This window comes from Dryas octopetala, chromosome 4 (genome assembly GCF_963921425.1).
Source record: "Dryas octopetala chromosome 4, drDryOcto1.1, whole genome shotgun sequence".
Taxonomy (NCBI): Eukaryota; Viridiplantae; Streptophyta; class Magnoliopsida; order Rosales; family Rosaceae; genus Dryas; species Dryas octopetala.
This window is the reverse complement of record NC_141369.1, coordinates 20,643,185-20,668,923: the sequence shown is the minus strand read 5'-3', so window position 1 is coordinate 20,668,923 and position 25,739 is coordinate 20,643,185. Positions and strand designations below refer to the sequence as shown.

General features: G+C 35.7%; 5 protein-coding genes across 9 annotated transcripts; 2 read left to right on the top strand and 3 right to left on the bottom strand.

Annotated features, from left to right (window-relative positions):
• Window positions 1–94: 94 nt before the first annotated feature.
• PHYC (phytochrome C) lies at window positions 95–6,794 on the bottom strand. 3 transcript variants are annotated; one of them, XM_086242214.1, is made up of 6 exons: window positions 6,650–6,794; window positions 6,438–6,530; window positions 3,845–6,217; window positions 2,511–3,327; window positions 1,234–1,530; window positions 95–673 (listed from the first exon to the last, which is right to left on the bottom strand). In XM_086242214.1, exons 3-6 carry the CDS (start codon window positions 5,871–5,873, stop codon window positions 463–465), a joined length of 3,354 nt encoding a protein of 1,117 aa, XP_086098340.1. In that variant the 5' UTR covers window positions 5,874–6,217; window positions 6,438–6,530; window positions 6,650–6,794; the 3' UTR covers window positions 95–462. The 3 variants fall into 3 exon arrangements, with proteins under 3 accessions (XP_086098340.1, XP_086098338.1, XP_086098339.1); XM_086242212.1 differs by having other exon boundaries at window positions 3,845–6,530; XM_086242213.1 differs by lacking the exon at window positions 6,438–6,530 and having other exon boundaries at window positions 6,650–6,779.
• A 3,136-nt stretch (window positions 6,795–9,930) lies between these two features.
• LOC147287971 (beta-1,2-N-acetylglucosaminyltransferase II) lies at window positions 9,931–11,934 on the bottom strand. Of its 2 annotated transcripts, XM_086240540.1 has the most exons (2): window positions 11,627–11,934; window positions 9,931–11,262 (listed from the first exon to the last, which is right to left on the bottom strand). In XM_086240540.1, exon 2 carries the CDS (start codon window positions 11,243–11,245, stop codon window positions 10,145–10,147), a length of 1,101 nt encoding a protein of 366 aa, XP_086096666.1. In that variant the 5' UTR covers window positions 11,246–11,262; window positions 11,627–11,934; the 3' UTR covers window positions 9,931–10,144. The 2 variants fall into 2 exon arrangements, with proteins under 2 accessions (XP_086096666.1, XP_086096665.1); XM_086240539.1 differs by having other exon boundaries at window positions 9,931–11,934.
• A 1,231-nt stretch (window positions 11,935–13,165) lies between these two features.
• On the top strand, window positions 13,166–14,013 carry LOC147287970 (uncharacterized). The gene is made up of 3 exons (XM_086242616.1): window positions 13,166–13,341; window positions 13,469–13,538; window positions 13,682–14,013. The coding sequence occupies exons 1-3, from the start codon at window positions 13,203–13,205 to the stop codon at window positions 13,824–13,826; spliced, it is 354 nt and encodes a 117-aa protein (XP_086098742.1). The 5' UTR covers window positions 13,166–13,202; the 3' UTR covers window positions 13,827–14,013.
• Window positions 14,014–14,173: 160 nt separating this feature from the next.
• On the bottom strand, window positions 14,174–17,050 carry LOC147287969 (SNF1-related protein kinase regulatory subunit beta-2-like). 2 transcript variants are annotated; one of them, XM_086242614.1, is made up of 5 exons: window positions 16,771–17,050; window positions 16,372–16,535; window positions 15,581–15,762; window positions 15,318–15,480; window positions 14,174–14,656 (listed from the first exon to the last, which is right to left on the bottom strand). In XM_086242614.1, the coding sequence occupies exons 1-5, from the start codon at window positions 16,772–16,774 to the stop codon at window positions 14,330–14,332; spliced, it is 840 nt and encodes a 279-aa protein (XP_086098740.1). In that variant the 5' UTR covers window positions 16,775–17,050; the 3' UTR covers window positions 14,174–14,329. The 2 variants fall into 2 exon arrangements, with proteins under 2 accessions (XP_086098740.1, XP_086098741.1); XM_086242615.1 differs by having other exon boundaries at window positions 16,736–16,891.
• A 5,363-nt stretch (window positions 17,051–22,413) lies between these two features.
• LOC147287968 (uncharacterized) lies at window positions 22,414–24,710 on the top strand. The gene is made up of 2 exons (XM_086242003.1): window positions 22,414–22,822; window positions 23,724–24,710. Exon 2 carries the CDS (start codon window positions 23,737–23,739, stop codon window positions 24,481–24,483), a length of 747 nt encoding a protein of 248 aa, XP_086098129.1. The 5' UTR covers window positions 22,414–22,822; window positions 23,724–23,736; the 3' UTR covers window positions 24,484–24,710.
• The last annotated feature ends 1,029 nt before the right edge of the window (window positions 24,711–25,739 follow it).

Here is a 25,739-nt window from a genome sequence, read left to right as displayed (position 1 = left end):
CAAGGATCTTTCTTTTACAGTTTAAAGGGTTAGGATATACACTTCAATTAACTCAGTTTCAAGCATCAGACTGCCTTGACCTAGCCCATTCAACATCATAAAAAGGCAAACGGTACATCTCCAAAAGCCTGACTTTGAGAGAGAAAAAAGAAAAACCTTACTGAGAATGACGTTACAAAAAAGGACGTAGATGGGATCAGAAAAGGTACAGAGCAGGGAGATGCTGGGAAGTCTTCCAGTTTACTTGATCTGTATTCTATTTCAAAAACCTTGGAATTGACCTAGCTATCAACATTCTTTACCCACTCTAAAATCTCTAACTAATATCCCAGTTTTACAAGTTGAGCAGTGAAAGAATCAGTACCTTCCAGCCTCTGAACAATTCCCGGTCCATGGCTGACCAATATAGGCACTGCAGTGAGTGTTGTCTCTCTATGTGCAATATGTCATAGACCGGTGGGTTCATCTGTCAATCTGGCGAACCAATGGAAATTCTATGAGTATTAAAAAGGATGATCTCTCTGCTTCTCGCTGGTATTGTACAGTGCCATTCATGATTTTCACCAGATTTTGGCTCATGTGTAGGCCAAGCCCTTCCCGTGAGACATGAGGGCTGTTGTGAAACATCTCTTGAATTAAATCGTCTGGGATTCCTGGTGCTGGATGAGTGATTCTGCAATGTTAACCACACAACTGTGTTAAGCATTCTATTTTAGACAATTTCTTCCAAATCAAAAAATACTGATGCATGCATGTGGCGTAATATGTAGAATGACATTACTGTATTTTCAACATGTGCATGAAATGACTCCTAATTGCTCCCTATACATTCAAAAATCTCCCTCTCACATTTCCATAGGTATGATACGCATATACATATTGCTAATCCCTGGACCAGTATACATAACGATCTATGTGAAAGGTTGAAAGCACCTGTTGATTTCATACTCAAACCATAGCCACAGGCATAATTATTGTGTACTGAGCTAAAACTCTTATTCGTAACAAACACAATGTTTGATTCCTGGTCTTGGGTTGGAAAGAACACACTTTTTCACACTCAAAATGACGACAAATATTTCATATCTCAATCATATAATGTCATTAGTTATTCTAACAAGCATTTTACTATTTTTTTTTTTTTACTCAACTCAGGTACTTAGATGGCAGGTTTGATAAACATTTGAGCAAAATATCAACCATAAAATATAAACCCACATAAATGAGAATTACCGAAATTCAAGATGTACAATGTGTATTTTCATCCCTATTCGTTCCTTCGTTGGAATTACTCTGAGCACAATAGATGATCCTTCAGATGCAGGGGTGAAAAGGAGTGCATTACTCAAGAAATCTGAGAGAACTTGTTGTAGCCTCAAATTGTCTCCATACAAGAGCATGGACGACACCTCAGCTGGTAAATCATGGATGACCTGCACCTGCCGCTCCTGACTCAAAATCATAACTTGATTTATTGCAACTTCCACAGCTTCACCAAGTTTAAATTCACTAGAATTCATTTCCATGTAGCTGCATGTAGATCCCCAAAAATCAAAGTTTGTTTTGGAGGGAATTACAAAGTAAACTTTATAGAACAAAGCAAGAATGACCATACTATTATGACCCACACCAAGCAGCACAACTAAATAAATGCATATGAGTAGTGCAATGAACCATGAGGGTACATTCCTTTGACAGATCTAAAAAAACTCATATCAGTATAGTAGGGAGCATAAGGCTGAAACAAATCAAATCTGGTCAATAGTGGTGATCCACCCTCCTACCTTTCTCAGTCATTTATATGTCTAGGCAAGACAGTCTTGCTCTTCATATTTGACGTAATTTGTATTCTAATCACAACTTTATCAACTTAGTTATCATCCTGCTTGGTCACTCCAGCATGACAAGATAGTCATATCTAAACTCAAATGAAAAATGCACCCTCCAATAATATCATTCCCCCCCTATTCTCCCCTTTGTTGCGTTAATTTAAATCAAGTGACCCTATTTAAACAATACTAGTCTATAGAAACTCTACCAACTCATGTGCTAAATTTCTAACATTCATTTGCAAATAAAGCAAACCACATCATCAATCACCTCTAAAATTACTCCTGCCGCACACTCTGTAGACTATTTTTGTAAAACTTTGCTTTTAAGGCATTTGGGCCATTCGCATGGCATAGGTGTGCAACTTAAGAAGTTTCAAAATGTGACTGCATGCCTGCATCTATATGCGCATATGCTAACACCACAAGACTTTAGAGAATTTAGTGTGCTATAAAGACTTCATCAAGAAGGTGAATTTAGTGTGCTATATAAGACTTCATCCAGAATGTACTGAAAACTGAAAACTGAAAACTGAAAACTGAATTCATGAAATTCTTTTATTGCAAGTCCAAAATATTAAAATGGTTGTTAACACCTAATCTGATATTGAAACAAGTGGACTTACTGTGTGCACAAGTACGCAAAAAAAATACTCAATTGAGGAATAAAAAAGAACATACCACTCCTCAATACTTCCAATATCGGTGTCATCAACAATCTTGGCCAATTGTTCCTGACACAATGTGCTCTTATTAAGTAGCTGCTTCTGGTCTTTGCTTAAATTAGAAGAGCCCATTAGATTTTGCATAAACATAATCCCATTTAGAGGCTTTTTGATTTCTTGACGAATGTATGCAAGTTTCTTAAGGCTATCAGATGCAGCCTGCTCTGATATTCTCTGCACCTGCATAACATACTGAAGTTCTGGACTAGCAACATGTAAAAAGCACAAAACCCCAGTTACGTTTCCTTCTGAATCAGTTCGCTTGTTAGCAGAAAGCAGTGCTTCAACATAATTACCCTGCTGATCAAAAAACCCAAAAACCAATTTACAAGCATCCTGGCCTGCAAGTACCCCATTCAGTAGAATCCTAAGCTTGGTTAATGTGTCATGATCTTTAACACGACAGCCAAAATTGCTGACTGTGAAAACTTCCCCAAGAAGCATTCGGTCAATTGCTTCTTCCCTCCTCAAACCAGACAATTTTTGCAAAGCATCATTCCATTCCAAGCAATGACAATTCACGTCAGTCATAAATATAGGAGGAATCAGTGCAGATGGGCTCCTCACTATTCCAACATAATCACCTAGCAAACGGGTATATTTGTCTTTAACTAACTTTTCTCCTGTAAGATCTTGGGCAACAAAGCAAACCCCAACAACATCTTCCTTTGTATCTCGGCTACAACATGCATTAACCAACAAGATTACAAGACTGTCGTTTTCTTGATAGCCAAATGTTTTCAATTTGATTTCAATATTTTTCTTTTCTACACCTGCCATTTCAAAATCGCATCAGATGGGGATCTAGCACAATAACAATGAAAAAAAAAATCAAACAAAGGACACATTGCAGAAAAGAGAAAAGGTGATGAACCCAATAAACGAACCAAGGTTAACACAAAAGTTGGATAAAAGAAAAACGAACATCTGAAACATAATATAAACGCCTTTATTTTAGAAACTTTGTACAGATTGGTTATGAATAGAATGATAACAAAATTAGTAAATTACTAGTTACAAAGCACAGAATGTATAACTATAATTTCCATTTACCTGATGCATGAGATGGGAATGGAAAAAACGTCAGAAGAAGTACTTTATAATTCCAGAGTTTAATTATATATTAAGGGATTGTTAATTGGGTAATCATATAATTCATGTCAAGCAAATAGAAGAGTGGGTGTGGGTAAGGACCGGTGTCAATATTTTCTATATAGAAACTATAAAGTACTCAGAATGGAATAAGATGCATTTAACAAGCTAGATCTAAAGGATGAAGAGCAGCATCACCTTGCAATGCAAATGAGAGAATGTTCTTCACCACTTCAATTGAATCATCCCCAACAATATCAACTAATGGCTTACCAATGGCTTGCTCAACAGCCAATCCTGTTAGTTCAGCTGCTTTGGTATTCCACCCATTTATATTACCAGAGGCATCAACAGCTAAAATGGGAACTGCAGCTGTCTCAATAAGTCGAACCATTTCATTTGTGGCAATACGCAGTTCATCCACTCTCTGTATCCTGTTGTCAACTGATGGACCATTCACAATCATTTTGGAATCATCCTCAATCTGGTCTTGCAATGATTCTCTAAATATCAGCTGTAAAGAATGGATGACATCCATTTCAACATCTTCCCATGGTAAGCTTCGCCGCTTAACTACCTCCAGAAAAGCCTTGAATGATGACCTAGGGTGCATCTTTCTTCCATCATCCTTGTCATCAGGATCATATCTTGCACCACCCCACTTGATTTCCTTTGCGGTGTGGGATCGAAACCAAAAGAGGAAATCCTTTGAAGTAATCCTAATGGCAGCCATTCCACAAACTTCATCGCCAAGTGCTGAAGCACCTGGATAGCCAGCCTCCATAAGGCTATCAGTACTTAAGCCTGTGCTCCCACCATGGTACTGGAGAAGCCATTCAGCAATATCTCCAATTTGTGACTCTGTCGGGGTGACCCCAAGCAACCAAAATTTCTTCCTGTAATATAATGCAGCTCCATCACACTTAACAAGATCCATCACATTAGGCGATTGAGTAACAATCCCTACAGGGGCATCCCTAAGAAGCATGTCACAAAGCACAGTTTGTGTTTGCAATATATGTTTGTCCCTAGACTGAGCAGCCAACTCCACTTCTTTATTGATCTGTACACCAAAAACTTGAATCAAGAACTCACATGCATACCTTACAGGAAAGGGAACAAATCTAGGGCTTGTGTGATGGCAAACCACTAAACCCCACAATTTTCTTCCCTTCTGCTGATCACTCTCCATCTCATCATCATTGTCATTGATTGTCACAGAAATCACAAGGGATGCAATGGAACCCATATTTGCCATATACTGTGCATGACAATCATGAGGAGATCTCCATGTTGATCCACAAAGACTCAATGGTTGAGCTAATTTTTTGTCTTGGAGTACTTTAACTGGAGGGGCCAAACAATCACATATCATCCTAACCTTGTTCTTCATAAATAGGAACCTTGAAGCCTGTGGTATATCAGTGGCCGGGTAATGCAAACCCAAATAAGGTTCCAGGTCAGGTCTACGGCACTCAGCGACGACTTCCCCATGTTCATCTTCATGAAATTTATACACCATTATGCGATCATAACCCGTCAAATCACTAACTTCCTTGACTATAACATCACATAACAATGCTATATCCCCACTTGGCAAGGACTGCAATTTTGAGATGGCTTTGGCAGCAAGCTTATAAGATTTCAATGCCCCCGCAGCAGTCACCGGAACATCATCTGGACTTACTGGTTCTAAATCTATTACTAAGCCAATATCAACTCGATGCAGAATTGCATAAAAGGGCTTACCCGAGGTTTTACAATTCACCAATATGGGATTGAGAAGATTAACTTCCCCAAAAAGGGCTGCTTTCTGCAACGCAGCAGCCCCTGAGGACCGAAAGAGTGTGCGTACATCTGTTCCAAAAGTCAAAGCTTCTTCTTGTTCAATACTTGGAACAGCGTGAGGGGCCAAGTCTAACATTTCTGGGGCATTTTCACTGTAGGCAATAACAGTGAAGTTTTGCTCATCGACAGCAATCATGCAACCAAATGGTTGAATTAGTCTACCTCTCTGCATATTTTGAAGGTAAGCTGATACAGTGGCGGAGGGGACATTGCTAGTTGAACTTGAAATATTGTAGTCAATTGAAGTTGAGTAATCAAAAAACCGTTCAGATTCTCTGAAGTCTACGTCAAACTTTGCATCAATGGGTGTCTGTGCAACCACACGAGACCCACGTTTTGATCGAGCAGAGCTACTTCCAGAACAATTCACTGATGACATCTTTCAACCCTCCTTATGCTCCAATTATCCTTTCTTCCTTTACCCACTAGCTAAGTTTAATCAAGCCAACCCGTGTACACCAAATAATGAAATACCACATAACCAAAATTCAAAAACCCGTACATGGAAATACAAACTATGAGCTCCCAACTGAAAGAAAAAGTCAAGATTTTTACCAAACTAAATGAAAATCAAATCCAAAACCCTACTAAATTTACCTACTCTTGGTCACTGGAATCTACCGGACCCAGGAATCATCATGAAAGTGGAAAAGAGAGAAACCCACCACCATGTGAATGCCAAAGAAGCAATCCCTTTTTCATTCAGCTTGATACCATGAAAAGCTGACAGAAAAAAAAAAAAAAAAAAAAGGATATATAATTCACAGTCTTCATGATTGTATTCTCAGCCAAAGAGACCACCAATACAAGAAAAGGGTCATCACAAATAGATTCTCCTAGAACATCTCCAAATTGAGCTGTTTGTGTACACTTCACAAAACCCAGATAACCAAACAAACACCCCACAAACTTCAGAGTACAAAACCACAGGTTTCTCACATACCCATTGCTTCAATTCCTCCAACTTCTTCAGAGGGTTCAAAAAACTGTCTCTTTATACCCACTAGTTGACCCTCCTATCTCTGTGCACAAAGTTCTAATCCACAAACCAGGACAGTACACAGAATTCCAAAAATTAAAAACAAAATCCACACAACAACCAAAAGCTTAGATAATGCATAATAAGACGGTGGGAGAGGGATGGGTGTGACTAACCATCAAACTTTGCAGGGGCATGGATCGGCGAGACACGTGAAAACCAATTGGATTCTGAGGCTCCAGACTCACCCATGAATCAAGCAGCCACGACGTTCACAAAGGAATAAAATAAGCAAGTCTCTGGCTGTATCTACTACATGGCTTTTTGTTCATTTTAGTATGATGTTAAAGTTACTCTTATCTTCTTTTTAGTTTTGTGAGCTGAAAACACTCAAAACAGCCGTGGCATGTTAATTCTGGTGAGGTAATAATGTAATGGGAATAAAGGTGATTGATGGAATTGACTTTGGTGTTAGCTCAGAAATCATGACCACAGAAATCATGACTAAGGAAGTGATTTAATTATACTTACACTGAGATTTATCGATCTTTTCATATATACCTTCTGAAGTTTTAAAAATTACATATACACCCCTTGAGATTTTAAAATTATTACATATAACCTTCTACAAGAGAAAAAAATAAAGAATTTTTTTCATATTTAGTACCTAAACTTTAACCATTGTCTTAATGTGGTACCTAAACTTTTATTTGTCTCAATTGAGTACCTAAACTTTTATTTTGTGTCTAATAGATACTCATATGAATTTCTGTTAAAATTGTTAACAGAAGTTAGGGACAATATAGTCACTTCAAAAAATTTATATTTTAATTATAATTTTTTGTTTTTTTTGTTTTTTTGTTTGTTGTGTTTTTTTTTTAATTTTAAACATATAAAGAAAATAATTAAAATATACTTTGACTATATTGCCCTTAACTTTTGTTGACAATTTTAACATAAATTCATTTTGGTACATATTAGACATAAAATAAAAGTTTAGGTACTCAATTAGGACAAATAAAAGTTTAGGTACCACATTAAGACAAGGGTCAAAGTTTAGGTACTAAATATGAAATAAACTCAAAAATAAATAAATAAAAAAATATATTTGTATTGAAGTTGGACCTTACACCTTGAGTAATTTTATTAGGCCATTTCACCCCTTAGCATGCCATTTTGCGTAATTTTTCATCATTTTGTCGTCTCACTATAAGGAGTTATATGCAATAGTTTTGAAACCTCAGAGGATATATGTGTAATTGTTAAAATCCCAAGGGGTAAATGTGAAAAACAAAAAACTTCATGAGGTGTAAATGTAATTAACACTTAAGGAAGCACATAAACATTAATCAATCAGAAATGTCACCAATTTGTCCTTTGGTTTAGCAAATTAGAAACCATTAAATATATTAGTAATTAGGAATTAGGATGACTAATAAAATTAATTTTTCTGACACAATGTTAGCTCATTTTATGAGTAAGAGTAAGATTTTTAAGTGGCTTGTACCAAAGGGCATTTATTATAGGCTTATAGCCACTTTTATGATATCACTATTTTTTTAATCAAGTAATTTATATCACTTTTTTTTTTATCAAGTAATTTATATCACTCGTGGGCTTGTATGTTTTTACTTTTTACAGCTTTGAAATTAAACCCCATAAAGGGTAAAACGGTAATTCAAATTCATGGTGAATTTCACGGGCAGGATCCTCATTCCTCGCGTAGCTGAAAGGTTCAAGTTTGGACCGTTTGGTATTGATGTGATATCCAATCCAACGTTGAAATACCGAAATAGGAACAGAAAAAGAGAAAACCCCATCTGGGTCACTACTCACCTGGGTCATGTGACATACTCACATACATACTGGAAAGTTTAGTAGTAGATTTGGCCCACATGCATGGCAAGTGCACGTGATTTTGACACGTGTCAGCTTACCAAAAGGAATAATCTTGATGTGGGGTTCTTTTTCTTTTTTAACAGAAGAGACGAAAAGGAACAAAGATTAAAAAGGAGAGGTTGGAATTCTGATTTTGGATGGTAGATAAATGCTCCTTTAGAGTTATATTAGAGTTGCACCAAAATAAAAAAGAAATAAAGTTATTTGAAAAAAGTCAAATATATTTATAAATTTTGTTTGATTAGGTTTTAGGATTTTCGATAGGCACTATTCCGATCACCCTAAATTACTGAGTTGACCACCCTATTTCAAAATTTCAACTTTATCCTTAAAATAAAAAGTTTTAATTTTGTTCGTCAGGTCATTCAACAGTTATTTACCGAAATATTTATGGTTATTCGACAGTTAGCTGCTGAACATTGGTGGATTATTTGGTGGATAACTACCGAATGGAATTGAAAAAGGCATTCGACAGTTATCTGTCCAAATATTTGTATTTATTCGACACTTATCTACCGAACATTGATGGATGTTTCGGTAGATGACTACCGAATGGATCTGGATAATTTTATCATGTTTTTACAATAAAGGGTAAAATAGGAAAAAAGTTGAAAAAAATATGTTAGGGTGGTCAACTCAGCAGCTAAGGCTGGTCTGCATAGCCTCACTCTTTTCGATATTAATAATTATACTTATATTTTAAATATAATGTATTAGTAGCATATAATAATTTTTATAAATGTGTTTACTTTGATTGCATCCAAAAGTTTAAAAGTCACTGGACTATGGTCAAATTTTTTTTTTCAGGTCAAAACTCAAATGTATAATGAGTTCTTCCTTTTGGATTAGGTCCCTTACCTAATAAAGTTTGTAAGTTTGATCAATGATTTGCGTACATTTCTATGGGTTAATTGTACAACTTTGAAAAATGTCACTAGTACCATTGTAATTGTCAGAGTACTAAATATAATACCTAGAATATCATCATCTTGCAAAGTTAATGGATATCACTGTCATGTATACTGTATTTCAGAGACAGAAACATTATTCTGATGTGAAAAAGGTGAATTGTGTTGCATTATAATAGCGTATTTGTAAGACAAATCAATTAACTAGCTATAACTAGCTTTTGGGTGTGAGCTTGATGAACATTATAAACTCACCATACAAATCTTGGTTATGTTATAAAACTCTTTCTACACTGTGGAGCTTTGAACAAATTACCATTGAGAACCAAAAATCCTGTTACTTGGTAAAGCAAGCAAGCATATAATCCTTGATTGGATGGAGAACACAATGGTTTCCACCTCCAAATGCAAACAATGAAGCCAGGTTTGCACACACACAGTGACACACAATCTCCCCCCAAAAAAAAAAAAAACTGAGAAGAAAATCAAATCAACATTGAGAATTGTCCTAAATTATCAACAACCAGATGCTTGACTTATACTTCTCCCATGAGCTAAGTGTATGAGATGCTTAAAAGTATCACCAAAGCAGATTTTGATTTTGAAGTGATTTTGAAGAATAAGGCCTTCCACAGTGATGAATATGAATAAGGCCTTAAAGTATCATCTTAGCAGAAGAAATCTGAAGAATATGATTTCTCTTGAGCATTATTTTGAAGAAACACATGAGAACATCTGTAAGATAATACAAGCATCTAACAGCTGCTAATGCCATTGACAAATCACTCAACAAAAAAAAAAATCCAGATCTTACCAATTACAACAGGATGAAAAATAAGATGCTGAAGAAGCAATGTCTATCTATCAATGATACATCTGAGCAAAATTCAAGCACAAGTGGTGATCTCTCTTGTCCCCCCAACCTCCCCAGCCTTTGAACCCAGCTTTATACCCCGGCTGATTCTCAAAGACTCGCACATCCCAGTCTGAGTGGATGTTTGCAACCGTGTCTATGTCCTCCACCTTAAAGTTTACCACACCGTTATCAATGCATGCTGTCTCCCCCTGGCCCTGGTGCAAACCACACTTTCCGAAGTGTACTGCACTTGTCCTAGGCCCTCGTAGTGTGTAAACAGGATGACCAAACGATGGGTAGACTGTTGCCCACATTGTTATGTCCCAATTGTAATCATCAAAGAAACAGAATTCTCTAGTCTTTTCATGGATTTTCCTCCAAACAGTCCGATTAAATGTATAACCCACATTTCCCATTCTCTCTGCAATCAAAGTATCCCAACCTTCTCCTCTTGCATTCACATCACAAGGTGCTAAATTTGCGGCATAGCAGTGAGGGCATTTCTGAGGCTTCAATGCTGTGAGTATCTGTAAGTTACGATATGCATTGGGATAAATAAAGTGGTCCTCCTCTATGAAAAGAATATGACCAGTGTGACCCTGAGTCTCATTCAATCCATCCCATACCGTGTTCATCATCCACCACCAATGATGCTTTAGTGACACTATCTTTGGAGACCGATGGTGTCTATACTGATCAGGATCCCCGTTACAGTGTTTCTTTGTCGCGTCATCCTTATCCTTACAGTCTGTTGGTGAGACCCCTGGAAAGCTATTAAAAAAGACATGGGGCGAGTAAGGGGCAAATATCTGTTTCACTTGGCAAAATCTGATGCCTTCAACAATCTTATTCATATCGTCAAAGTACCCATCATGGCTAACTATCAGCAAAGTCTCATTTATTCCTACAACCCGAGACAGACTATCAACAGCTACTTTGAGATATTGGGGCCGGTTGTGCACGTAAAGAACAATGGTTATACGATCCTTGCCTAGACTTGGATATAGATCTAAGTTTCTGGGGGGCATCTGATTCCTCTTTTCCAACTGAATTGACAATCCATTCTGCTTGGGGAGACTAACTTTTTGTCTAATATGTCTCCTTGTCATTACCTGACCTAAATCATCTGAAGACGGTATGACAGAATATGAACTTGAGTCAATCCTAAGGATGAAAATCAGCAGGAAAACCCCAAACAATGTGATTGAAACCAATAACAAGAAACGGCGAAAAGCCACCGCATCTTTTAGACGGTGTTTCTTAACATTAGCCATAGAACCAACAGCAGCACACATGGCATCAAACACGTTTCATATGACAGTTACAATCACATATTCAAAGTTTCACAGAGTTCAGAAACCATATTCCACATATGCAATAAAGGGAAAAACCAAGACTTGAAACCATAAAACGAAGACTTTAAACGTCAAAAACAGCACCAACCCATTTGAGAAACAGAGATAACAAGCAAAAGGGTAAGTATCAAAAACCTCCAAAACAGTCTGAGTGCTGAGATTGAATCGTCCAAAACTTGATCTAATTGAAATCGATGAAGTGAAGCCCGAACTCCCTCTGCTGCAACTCAAATTCGATAGAACAAATCAAAGCTTGCACAGCCACTCAGCCAGAATCCAATCACAAATCCCACATAAGAAAACTGATAGGGGACCGGTCGGGTTTATGGTTCATTCGTATGAGAAATATGAGGAACAGCGAGATGGGTAGCCGGAAAAATCCAATCTTGGAGCACCAGATTGCTTCAAAAAGGGTGAAATGTCTTTGGGATCGACGGCTTTGATTTCCTAGTTGACTGACTTAATAAAACAGAGGACTAGAAGGGAAATTTCCAAAAGTATGACCTTGGCTTTGAAAAGTGGAAAATTTGTCGGTATGCGTAATGGTAGTTGGGTTCCAATCAAAAGCCGGAAACTTCAAAGCCTCCAAGGGACTGCTTTGATTGCAAATCACGCACAAATTTAGAAGGTGATGGGACTCATTTCTCAAATAGGTTGTAGGCTTGTAGCTTTGTGTGGAAAAAGCTTTGCTCAACTTCAGGGCTAAACCTCAGTTAGGAGGTTTTTGCCTTTAGTCCTCCACATTATTGGGTTGGGTCATAGCCTCATAGGTGGTTTTGAACATGGTAATTGGTAAGGTTGGGATATTTCAAGTATTCAACCATTGACTGTAAAAGGTATGGTCAAATTCCTTTTAGAATATACATATACTTCTTTAAAATTAGCTTTGGACCAAATCAAAGCAAAATAAGTTAGAAAGTTTTGTTTTGGTTTTTTTTTTATCTGGAAGTTTGAAAGTTCTTAGCACAACAAAGGGATAAATGAATAAATAATGAGAGTGTTGTGCACCCTCATGAGTCATGATTGCCAAATTCACATTAATACATATAATTAACCCTAATGTAAAACAATATTAACAATCTTATAGAGATTATGATGCATTGCCAAATTATCTGTATCTAAACTATACATACAATTATTCTAGTTGTGAACTCATGCAATGCATCAAAATCCTCTATTTTCTAATAATGGTCCATTTGAATGGAGGATTATAAATAAAAAGATTTGGATTTTAGTACTAGAACTTACATTAAGAGGATTCTCTTCTGTCACAGAGCATATGTCAGAAACGAAGGGATTTATTACCTCTAGTGTAGCATATGGATGAAGAAGACAAAGTGTTGGGATTGTTTTTAGGTTGAGAAAGTTGAGGGATATTATGGTTTAAAAAAAAACTAAAGTTGAAGTTTTAAAAGGAAAGTGTTATTTTTAGTTAGGTGGTCCAAAGCTTGGCTGAAAAAAACAAGAAGAAGAAGACTCGAATTCACAGTGCATACTGAGTACTTGTAGTCTATACCAAATTACCAATACCGCAATATTTGAAAAAGGAAAGGTCACTTGAGTCCTGGGGTATGTTGGTCATATGTGGGTTAGATAAGGTTACCATCCATAACACATATCTGTCTTCATTGTAACCACATCCATATCCAAAACCAGTGACATATATTTGAGGTCAAGAGATGGGCAAACAGAGAATACAGTTCTCAGAAAAATGGCAGCCAAGTTGGCCCTCTTCTCTCCCACCAAAACTTTTCAAACCCCCTCCACCCCATCACTACTAAGTCCTCTTTCATTCACTTCCATTTCACCAAAGAGGAGGTCACACAATTTCAAGGTTCATGCAAACTTGGGTAAAAACCTCTTCTTCTTTTTAATGCAAATTATGTAATTTCATGAATTTTCCTTGTTATTGCTTGTTTTAATGTCTGTCCAAAATGAGGCTGAGATGACAATATGAGATTTTCTTAATGCTCTTAGGTGGTGGAGATGCAGAGCTCAAGAAGGGAGGGAAGAAGAAGTTTATAAGTAGAGAAGAAGAGCCAGAACAGTAAGCTTTCCACTCTTTATGAGTTACAATTTAAGTATGGTCATTTTCGTTCATAAAAAACATGGGTCTGGATTAGCAGCTTGATCTTAAAGATAGTGTGATTCAAATACTACAAGGAATTTATACTAGTTTCAATTTTGCAGGTACTGGCAAACAGCGGGAGAAAGGGAAGGTGAAAATCCCATGAAGACCCCCATTCCTTACATTATCTTATTTGGCATGTCCACCCCTTTTGTAATCTTAGCCGTTGCTTTTGCTAATGGTTGGGTTAAGGTACCAATTCGTTGATTGACTGCCACTGCAGCTTGGGGAGCACCAGCAACAACACATGAGCTTTTAATATTGTTCAGTTAATTACACCATTTAGTTCTACCATTTGAGTTCTTCTCAAATGCTTGCATAGTTTTTTTCACTATTTTGTTTGATATATATGTTTTGAGTTTCTCATATTAATCATAGTCGGATCTCTCTGTTACATCTGAATGTTGGAAATACATTTGCATCCAAAATGAGATCAAATCTTATGCTTTTGAGAATATTGATAAACTAACTCTATCCAAAAATTATCCCAGGTACCAAACTCAATGAAATTAGAAGCTCACAAATGCAAAATAAATAGGGCAAGTTATCATATCCAAAATGAAGCACTTGCAATATAATATGGCAAACCATCCTACTTTTACAGTTTTACCTACAATAACTGCTTTCTCAACCTAATGAATCATAACAATCCTCGAAGCAATATTACATCTATAAAATATATTCTACTCCCATAATAAAGATGAAAACTATTAATTTGATCTTCGCAGTGGCTTATATAATACCACTGTGACAAATTTTTTACGAAACCTATGTGTAGAGCTGAGTGCGAAAAACTCGCCACCAATATGGTTCTGGATGTACAAATGGTTCAACTGTGAATGATGTGGGATTGACAATGGCTGGTGACCATCATTTGAGGATGGCCTGTGTTCAAATGTTTCTTGTAGTTGTGGGGGTACTTCTGGCGGAGGCTTACTGAAATCATCTTCACTTAAGCGTCTGTTATTATAGCTTGAAGGTGGGGATGGAGGAGATTCAAATTGTGACAGATGTTCAGGCAATTCCGAAACATATTCCTGCATAATGCATTTTAGGAGTGAAATCAGTTGAAGCAGTCTTGGCAGTTTTTATAAACTGGAAACATAAATACTTTCTCCAAATATATGATTTTCAACTGTCATGAATGGAACAAGATGAAAATCTGACAAAAGCAAAAAGTTCATAAGATATGTTATCATCTTCACTCCAATATAGAGCAATATTAAACAGATTCATCTGCTAAGTGCAAGCAAAAGAAATGTTATCAGCAAGACGGATGGACAATGCACTGAAAAGTCCTAAGCAATTGGATGTGCCACATATGATTGGCAAAGTTTATGTAAACATCAATTTTAGTAATTGGAGACTTATGGAGATTTTAAGGTCCTATTCATCTTTTGGTCATAAAGTTCCAATTAATAATACTCAAGCAAACAATGTTAAATTCCAAGTTCAAATACAGACCCGAATTATGCACCAAAACAGAGATATGCTGCACCAAAATTACAAGTTCAAATACTTGATATGTAAACGGAACTACAATCAACTAAGCTAATCCTTTATCCCAAAAATACATGACATTTAACCTAAGTGAAATATATAATGAAAAAGGACAGGTAGCGAGAGGCCTAGCACGAGGAACAGAACAATTTATCATATATAGACCAGAAACGATCACATTAGAAGTCATAAAATTACCTGCAAGTCCAAAACATTATAGGCACTCCCCGAATTATCATAGACCCATGGCAAGTCTGGAGCACACCTCAAACACCCGTCAACAATGAAGTGGTACTGGTAGAGACTTGATGGAAGCAACTTTATGATAATGAAATCTTTGCCAATACTCTGCAAGAGCTCCCTGATAGAAGGAGATGAAAGCTTTTCATATCAAACCATGATGTTAAAAACAGAAAATGAAGTTGAAAATCAAACGAAGAAACTGCTAAATAGTTTAGTACCTTGTCTCCCAATTGTCCCATGATCCTGTAACAGCTACTTGCTTGCCACCATGATTCCATGAGATCTGCACCCGTGTCAATTTCTCATTGTGTACACCATCATTATATTCTGTGTTTTGAGATAATGCCTGAGCTTGGATCTGTATTGCCTCATCAGTTCTTGGTAAGGGGTCCCCATGAATCTGAAATTAGAAATGTAGATGTACTTTAGAGAGTTTCATCCCTGTGTGTGCACATACATGCCAAATTTTGCATAACATAAATCTTTAAAACAACAGTTAAATGTGATACATAGCTTTAATATGGAAAGATAAATCTCATACTAATCCAAGGGGAAAGATAAATCTCTGAAATGGAATATATTCACTTCCATTTATTTTCTATTTAGATATCACAGGTGAATGGATTCCATGACCTTGTGCAATTCATCCTACATTAATAAATTATACCAAGAGATGTATTTCTTTTGGACATTTATTAAACATGTAGTGACTAAGTTCATGTTTCAAGCTTAAGGTGAAATGCCAATAGATTCACATGTAACTTTTACTAGTTAACTTTTGACAATTATTTCTTCTTGCACTGAATCTGAACTTAAGCAAATATTTTTTACCCTCACAATATCCTATACTCAAAGTACAATTACTAATCAAAATAAACAACCAAGAGAGATGCCCATTTGAGAAACTCTTCTTCAAACGTTTCCTCTGTCAAAAAAGCAAAAGCACACACACACACACACACACACACACACATGATATTGACAAATTGAGAAACATAAAAGAACTCACTTGTGGAGTGAAGGAGAGAGGTGGGTGGAATGGTCTGAAGCTATGGGGAGGGGAGTGAGCCATGGGTTCTGCTGCAGACTCCACATCTCCATCATAATTCTCTCGAAAGTTGTTCAATCCAGAAGGGCCTTCTCCATCCTCTCTACCACTGGCATTTCCCATTACTGAAAACAAAGCAAACCCAGTTACCATCTGATTCATCTTGACAACAACCACAAGAACTATAACTATATTAGACAAATTCAAAAGGGAAAAACAGAGAAAAGAAAAGAGAAGCAAACATGTTCCATGTTGAGGAAATTGAAAAAGGCAAAAAGAGAAATATGAACAAAACCTATAAACAGAAAAAGCAAAAGAATCAGACCCAAGTGACTGACTGACTTGGGTTTGGTGACATACCCATCTCTGCAAATAGATTGCACTACACACACAAGAAACCCAACAACCAGGAATTGACTGAAGGAAAGGTCGCATTATTTTTGCAGCTTTAAGATATATATATATATATATATACTCTCTTTTTTTCTCTTTTCTATGTGTAAATGGGCAACACAATTTGTTCTCTTCTCTCTCTCTCTCTCTCTCTCTCTCTCTCTCTCTCTCTCTCTCTCTCTCAAATAAGTGGCTCTGTGTTGAAAAGGCAAACTGTATAAGGAACAGTGAATTTGATTCTCCAATGAATTTGGAAGATCCTACGGTGGACTAATAATGGTGTTTGTTTCAAAGCAGAGAACGTTGCCTGGTGGCTTGTGTCATTTTATGTTCTCGGTTTCCCTCAGCTGTTGTGCCGTTCTCTACAACTTGATGCAGCAACCAATCACAGCCTGCCACTTCACTGCACCGAGGCAACTAGTTCATTGGGAATTATAGTTTTACCTTTGAGTAGCGTGAGCGCGGTACTAGTGGATTAAGCCTCTTGCTTATGGACAAGTAAAACCTTCATTCAAGAGCAGTGCCAAGAAAGGCACACAAATGACACGTTAAAGCAAAAGCTATTTGTTGATTATTCAATATGGTCATTTTTTATTTATTTCTTGTGAATTGTGATTATGTTTTCTCAATACTTGAAGTCAAAATGCTTTTAAAATGTACGAAAATATGATTCTCTACTAATATTTTCTGTAATAATAGAATGTCAATGTTAAAAATATGTTATTTCTATTTATGACTAAGCGTTTGGGGTTAAATTCAACGATTATATTTAACAAAATAAATGAGGATATCTATTAGCTTGATATATATTATTAATTATTTAAATTTTTGTGGTACAATGATTATTTAACATGATATCAAATTCTTCATTTTCCAATAATGTCTACTCTTCACGTGTTTGTAAAGAAAACTTTTTAACTCCGCCACTAAAATTCAAACTCAAATACAAATTTCTTTCACATAATGTTTAATTTTCCTTAGACTAGTTAGATATAAACTAAGTTTTTTTTATTGTTTATATATTTTAATGGAATATATGAATTCCTTATATTACATATATCATGGAACATTCTGTAAAATGAAGATGGAGGCCGGAAAAGCATCCATTGAGAATTCATTCTTTCTCTTTTGCTTGATTGATCACTGTCTTTTAGAATTATAATGTGGGAGGGAGCTTTATTCTTTCGTAGTGACGTTGACAACCTCCTGCCTGTTGAAGCAGAGCAGATTTTTGCGTCAAAACAAACCTAAACGTACCCTTTAATTAAGAAAGTAAATAAAGCCAAAGTCTAAACCCTATTCTGCCTCTCAAGCAATTAATTAGAAAATAAAGAATTTTCATGGAGTTTCAAATCCCATTGTCTTAAATAGTTGAGGCCATTTGGAACACCCAATTAACATTAGTCAATATATTGATTGACTTTATGTTTATGCAAAAAAATGCTTGCTTTTTCCACTGGCTTTAATCTCTTCACTCTCAATTCTCAACCATTAATTAGTTGCTCGTGCTGTTGTGCACGTATGCATGATTTTGATAGTGTAGGCTTCATGGTTGGACAATTCATATCAGCTAATTATATCGCGAGTTGACTGCATTTAGTAAACCTCGTCGCAATTATAGCGAATCGAACACCTTAATCACCTAATTACTCATAACTTTGGAAAATATGTGATGCAAATCATGCAAAATAGTGGCAATTCAAGAAATCAAATCAATCACGTGAAAGTCTTGAAAATTTTGGCATGCATATATAGTTAGGTTTGCTTTTAGGTATATAGAACCATCAAGCTAGTTATAGCATATATATACACAACTAGCTATAGCATCTTAATTTCATGGAGTACTCCACCCTATTATAAACAAATAATAATAAAAAAAATAAAAAATAAAAAAATAAAAAAATAAAAGGCTCTTCCTAGCTACCACAGTCCTAAAGTCTAGATCTCTCCATGTGACTTGTTTAACATTTAGCAAAGAAATCGAATATGCCCACTATATAGCTTTAGGTGCATGCTAGTTGGGCAGGTTTTGAGTACCCCCCAATGTAGTTATATAAGCTAGATAGTCAGATACACATGAGAGACCAAAGAATGGAGGAAGTGGGCATCTCTCTTTTGGTCATCCTCTCAATTATAGCAAGCTAAAGGTAATATATATATATGCAGATGCTAACAAATATCCTAGTCTTACAGTTTCTTTCCCTTAATTTGGGATCATTTGGGCTCTCATAGCATTAGTGCAAGAATCGACTGAGGGTGACCATTTAATTTCCCTTCCAAATGAGAATCCTTTGCAAACAAAGCAAATTAATATATAAGTTAATTAATGCAGACTAATTAATTTCCCTTCTTACCTACACAACACGTCTTTTATAGTCACTCCCTAATCGTATACTGATCACGTCAATGATGATTGATGGACCCACATGCATCATTAAGGGGTCAATTGACTCCACTAAAGTATTTTATAAATAAATTTGAGTTACTGTTTGTAGATATCTTATTTACTTTTTTGAAAGAGAAAGGAAAAACTGTTAAATAAAACGTTTTGAAGGTAAAGTTAACAGCAATGGATGATGCATAGGGTATTCTTTATCACACTTTGATAGAGAAATTTTTAAGTCTGACATTGAGTTATGCAATCGATTATTGTAAAAGAAGAATAAAATGGAAAGAATTGATATGTTAATTAATTGTAAATTTATGTATTAATAAAAAAATTAAAAAAAAAAAGAGTAAAGTAATAGTTTGGTAGTTAAGTGTTGGCATCACATTGGTGGAGATGTGACGGAGGAAGAGAATCTGCTGCCTGGGTCGGTGTCATATGCAGGCCGATGTTCGACAGCAACTTGTAGTCTTGTACTGCCTACACACATATGCACAAAAAATATCCCATCTGCGATTGCGTCACAAATTGCTCATCATTTGAATACTGCTGCGAAGATGCAAAAATGAAAATGATATCTGCTTCAAATATCTAATTAAGGTTGATTACAATGCAACTGTGGAGCCCACCATGAAAATTGTGTGAAATTGAATGTTGGTTGGGGTGGAAACTGGACCGTCCATCCCTTAGAAATCGTTATACTTCACTTCTTTTGTGGGGTAATGGGTATATAGAAAAGAAGGAGTTAATTATAACAATAGTAACTTTATCCCCTGTTTCACTAGAGTTTGTGTACTTTACTTGTTTGGGTCCGTATACTTTTCCACTTATTCACTTCAGTTCACTTTGTCAAATTTTTTTCCAATTTTTTGTCAAATTTTTGCACATGATAAATTTGTCGTATATGACTGACTTTTAAGGAGCAAAAGCATTAAATTGAGGTTCATGTGCTTGTCACATATAATATATGACAAAAATTGAAAAAAGATTTACGGAACAAGCTAAAGTGAGTAATGTAAGAAAAGTTTGTGGACTCAAAAATCTAAAAATAAGTTTGTAAATTCAAGGAGCAAAGTTTGTAGACTGTTGGTATAATTTAGCTGAATAGAGAAGGAGTGTGCTCCCTCCGTTTCCAAAGAAAAGTTTATTTTGTTAATTTTAATATCTAAAATTTGAATTCTATATGATTTTTACACCTTAAAGTTCGTCAACTTGTCATTTAAAAGAGGCATTTATTGACCTGTTAGTGATAAAGTAGCCCACCTAATATTAAAGGTTATATACATTCATCTTTAGTTAAATCAAATTGTGGATCTACTAACTATCAATTTAGTAGTATTTCTCTTTATAATGTTGAAAAAATTTTAATTAAGTTTGAATCTTTTCATCTTCTAAATAAAAGAAAAAATATATCATGTTATATTTGACTTTCACATATAAAAGCGCAATCATACACTATAATCTTTAGATTTGTAATATATACTACTCATATTGAATGTTAAGTTGCAATAAAACTTAAGAGAATTTTGTCATGGTACGTAAGACAACACAATATTAGCAATTAGTTATGTTGTTTGATGAGATAATACATAAAACTCCAAAAAGGTTTTCTTATCAGACAAACTACAAAGTTGGATTGTTGATTAGACTAACTCTCTTGTTTGAATGTGTGGTATAGATACATCGGTAAGATTGAGAACAATTACAATATAAAACTCAACATGTATAGGGTTGTCATGCATGGCTAGTTTATTTTTTTTATTTTATTTTTTTTACTATGGCTAATTTACATATGCATGTACATACTGAACACTACTTTTGACCTACTTGAAATAGACAACAAACGTAAATTGATTAACTACTAGAAAGTCGTCTCAATTAGCTCTAGATTCAAAGCAAGATTAGGTTATCCAAAAAAAATTGTACAATTACGATGAAACATTCAAGGGCACTTAGATATGGTCCCCTCCCACTTCCTCCCCACTCTTACAGCTCAAACATTCCTGAACTTACACAGATCTCCAACACCAGTCGGCTGTGTTTTCATCACATTCTCTTTTTCAAGGCAAAAACTTGTCAAAACCCCAAAATTTTGTTACTTAAATCAAGTTCTTAACAATGTCAAGGTTGTTCTCAATGTCTTGTAGTTAGGGTTTCGTATGTAAAGCTGCTTTATTTACAGCTAGCATGCTCAAATGGGCGACAGGTGGCATCATTGCCGTTGCTTAATTTAACTTCTAAATTGCCAGCATAGTTTACCTTATCTCCCATGAGGAATTTTTGTTTCAATTTTGAGTAATGCTACAAGCCTACAAACATTATAACAAAATTTAAAATTTTGGATCTCAATTAATAATTTCATTTGTTCATATGCGGAATCGATCATCTTAAATATCATTAACTAGTAAATACAATACTGTCATGTCATAATTCTCATCCCGCTGCATTATTTGATAACTAAAGTTTGTAAAAAAAAAATTGATGAAGTATTATTGTTCAATTTTATGTCCATATCTACTTATTAGTTTTAAAAATTCGGTTAGGGGTCCAAGATATAATTGTGGTCCACTATTTTAGAAAATAGAATGAGTTCGTGAAGTTTAATGAGTAACACAAATCGAGAAGTAAAGTCTTTTAAGATGCATGGTTTGCTCATGGATATAAAAAACTAATGAAAGATTACTTGTGATCTTATCCCATAAAAATAAACAATTCATCATTAAAAAAAAAGATGTTGTTAATTATAATGGGAGTAGTGGTAACCAAAACAGAATTAAGGTGCATGGGTTTAATTAGGCACCACAACAATAAATAGTAGATACTTTGGTTCATCGATCTTTGATTAGTAAAGAGTCTTCAACCCCAGGATATGATTTCATGGCATGGAAATAAATAAGCCAATTACATCAATTTGATATGGGGCAAGCAAACATGGTTGGTACTTGGTAGAGACACATAGATCATGGCATTGGCCCATATGATATGTTAAAGGCTTAAAGCATACTTGAAATATCATCATTGGTGCCACACAACCCAGAAACACTAAAGTATGAATCACGATTAACACTGATCATAAAGCTAGAAAGCACCCACCAAATTAAATGTCAACATCTTAGAATGTATATCCATATGAAAATCAAAGATAAATTAATAAGGCAGCATTCCATCTCTTTATTTTAAATTAATGATTTATAAGTTGATATCTTTTTTTGTCAATTTTTTACTAAGAAATTAAGCGCATGTTCTTTTTTCTCTGTAGGGTGGTAATATCGTCTTACACAATCCAGGTGAATGCATGTCAGCTACTCTTTTGGGGTTGCATGTTATAGGCTTGATTTTATTGCCAAAAGCCTGAAAATTGACTGAAAGGGGTCTTCTTTGAGTGCCACTGTTCCTATAGAGTGCTGCAAAAGAAATGGTGTTTGTTGAAGATATTGATGTCACAGAAAAGTGTGAAAGCGATTTGGTTTCTGCAGAAAAGTGGGTCTTTTGAGTTACTTTGACTGAGCTGATCATGAAGAAAAACAAATTTCTGTGAATGGGTATGGGTATGGGTATGGCTGTGGCTGCAGTTCTAAATTTACAGGAGAAATGAGCAAATAAAGGGGTTTATCCATCTTCGATGAATTTCAGGTACGAATCTGATAAGCCCTTAATCTAGGAGTTGATGGAGAGAAATTGAATGAAGGAGAACAATAATATAATATTGTTTACTGTTCTGGGTCCATTTCTTTTTCTCTGTTTATCTATGTTTTTGTTGCATTGAAGTTGGATGGAAAGTGCCATGTGGTGAGCTCAGATGGGTGCACATGGTTTTCTCTGATTTCCAAGCTTTCAGACTGTAAACCAATACAGGGAAACTAGGGGTTTTGGGGTTTTCAAGAGAATCAGTTGCAGAGGAAGACCACCTGATTGGGTGTTAGGTGTTAGAAAACAGAAACCCAGTTGTTTAGGAGTAATGGGGACTTGGGAACTGTGAGTCTGTGAATAGAGAAACAACCCTTCCAGTACAAGTCCATTTTTATAAAATTATAAGAAGATAATTAAATAATATTTATTCTTCTCCTTATCTTGCTTCCTCTTTGCTAACTAGTTGAGGTATTCCTCAAATCTCTCAAAGCAGAGTACAGCTTAGATTCACACTGGTTTCTTGTTCATGCCTTTTTCATATCACTATTGATATGATCTGCAGTTTCTTGTATAAGTCCTATTTAAGCCTTCCTTTTTTTTTGGTTTTGAAGTATATTCAAACATTTGAGCAAGGAAAGCACTGGAGATTTGAAGATTGTAGCTTGTTTCTTAAAACATTCTCACTTTCCTAGATACTTCATTTCTTGTGTTTTAGCTTTTTAACTGCTATTTTTTGCTTATTCTGGAGCTGAAAAGGGCACACTTCCAGCTTTCTGCTATATATTTTTGTTCCATCATATACCCTTAGCACCATTCTGTTATCTCTACCAACTTATTTAGTATACATGCAATATAACAAAGGGGAATAGCTTGATTGTTTTTCTTACAATAATTACTTACTCAGGCTTTAGTAGTCCATGGAGTTGAAAAACATATTTGAGGATCAAATGGCTACTCCTTTGTGGTTCTTCAGATCCCCACCACCGTGGATGGCGGTTCTTGCTCCAATGCTTGTATTGGTGGGATTGATGGGCTTTGGATTCTTCTCCATCTTCCTAACATCTATAGTATTGATTTCGTCAACTTTTTTATTCACATGTTCTAAGCAAAAACCTGTTCTGGTTGAGAAAGTAGTTGAAGAAAAGGTTCTCATGAGGTCAGAGCAAAGATTCTCACCTTCCTTGGAAGATGCATCAAAACCACAGCATGAGAATGAACCTACTGCCACACAAAAGAAGGAAGCTCAAGAATCAGGTATGGATCAGGTTCATAATTACGTAGTAGGATCACAGAGTTCACCAGATTTGATATCAGAAAGTGAATGCCTTGATCACTTATCAACTAGTGAGGATTCTGAAGTAGACTGGCCTTTCAGAGACAATGTGGGTCAGAGTCCGGATTGCTCAGATGGTTCAATCTCCGATGAGGACAGCCTCATCGAAATAGCCCTCCCGGGTGGATATTATGTTGGTCACCAGGAACAAGAGTCAATCTTTAATCTGCAGCAGAAAATGCCAGGTTTGTCACAGCAAACCGTTTTCCAACAGCACACTCTATTGGAGCTCTTAGCTGAAATCAATGAGATGAATGAGGAAGAAAATTTGATTGAAATTGACATATCCATGGGCTCTATCAAGTGTTCAAGGTTTGAGATTGAAGCCTGAGTTAGCCTTTTCAGAGTTCATGACCATTTAATTAGTTTTTGATCCTCCTGGATTTGATTGAAGTTAAAGTCTTAAAGATTACATGCTTCTGTGCATTGTCACTTTGTGTTATATTGTTGTGCACTGTGAACGTCCTGCTTCTGACAAAACTTTGGATACCCATTAAAGCACTTGTACTATGGCCCTTTCTTTTCTCCTAATGCACATTAATTAAAGTATTACGAAGTTCATAGGCAATAAACATTTGATTTTGATGGAATTCCACTTGCTTTTCTTTTTCTGCTTAACTTCTTTAATACATTAATTAAAGCATTACAAGTTTTGTGGTCACCCTTTAGATCTGTTTTGTCACTTTTGTGGATTCTGGACAACATTTCAGGGTTAAGATTAAACCTTGTGTTAGATCAATCAACTAGATATTGACTATTGACTATTGAGCATATGCAAACAATGCATTATCAATTACCAATTATTAACTGGATCAGACCTTCAGACTAAAGTTCACTTTTCTTTTTACTAGAATGTGAATTGTTTCAACATATCCTAGCCTTTCTAGTCTTCTAGATTTCATTTTTTTGACTGAGATCAATCAGAGTGCTAGCTTCTAAATTGTTTCACAGTCTATGCCAATTAGTGAATGTGGCTCATGAATTCTGTCTGAGCTTATCTATTGCCACTCTATATTATACTGAGGAACATGTTGCTGCAGTGACTTCTCCCTTCTGGTATATACCTGGTAATTGTATTTATAACCACTCCATGGCATTTCAAGTACCACTGCATAATCAAGCAGTAAAACTTGGAATTACTTCTCCCAATCATTTGTAATTACCTCATTCAGGCACATGCACAAGGCAATTACCACATTCAGGTGTTCAAAATCCAGTCTGATTCTTCCTTGGTGGCTTATCAAAATGATACTCTCTAGCAGTTGAGAAAAACCTTGATGGCTCTCATTCTCCTTTTGTCATTGATATGCTTTTCACATATTGATTAAATGGGTATATATATATATATATATATATATTTCTTGCTGAATGGAGTTGGATCCCAGTTTTCCCATAAGACTTTTGGCACATAGTGAAGTGATGCTGGCTGCCTATATTGCAGCTTATCCAAATTGCTACCTTCTATCTCCTAGTAAACCTCAAGGCAGAAGATTGTACCTACTTTATCCACACATATTCTAACATTCTTCCATCCTCTTTTCAATTTAAACCAACTTTTTTTTTTTTTTTTAAATTGATGGGTTATTA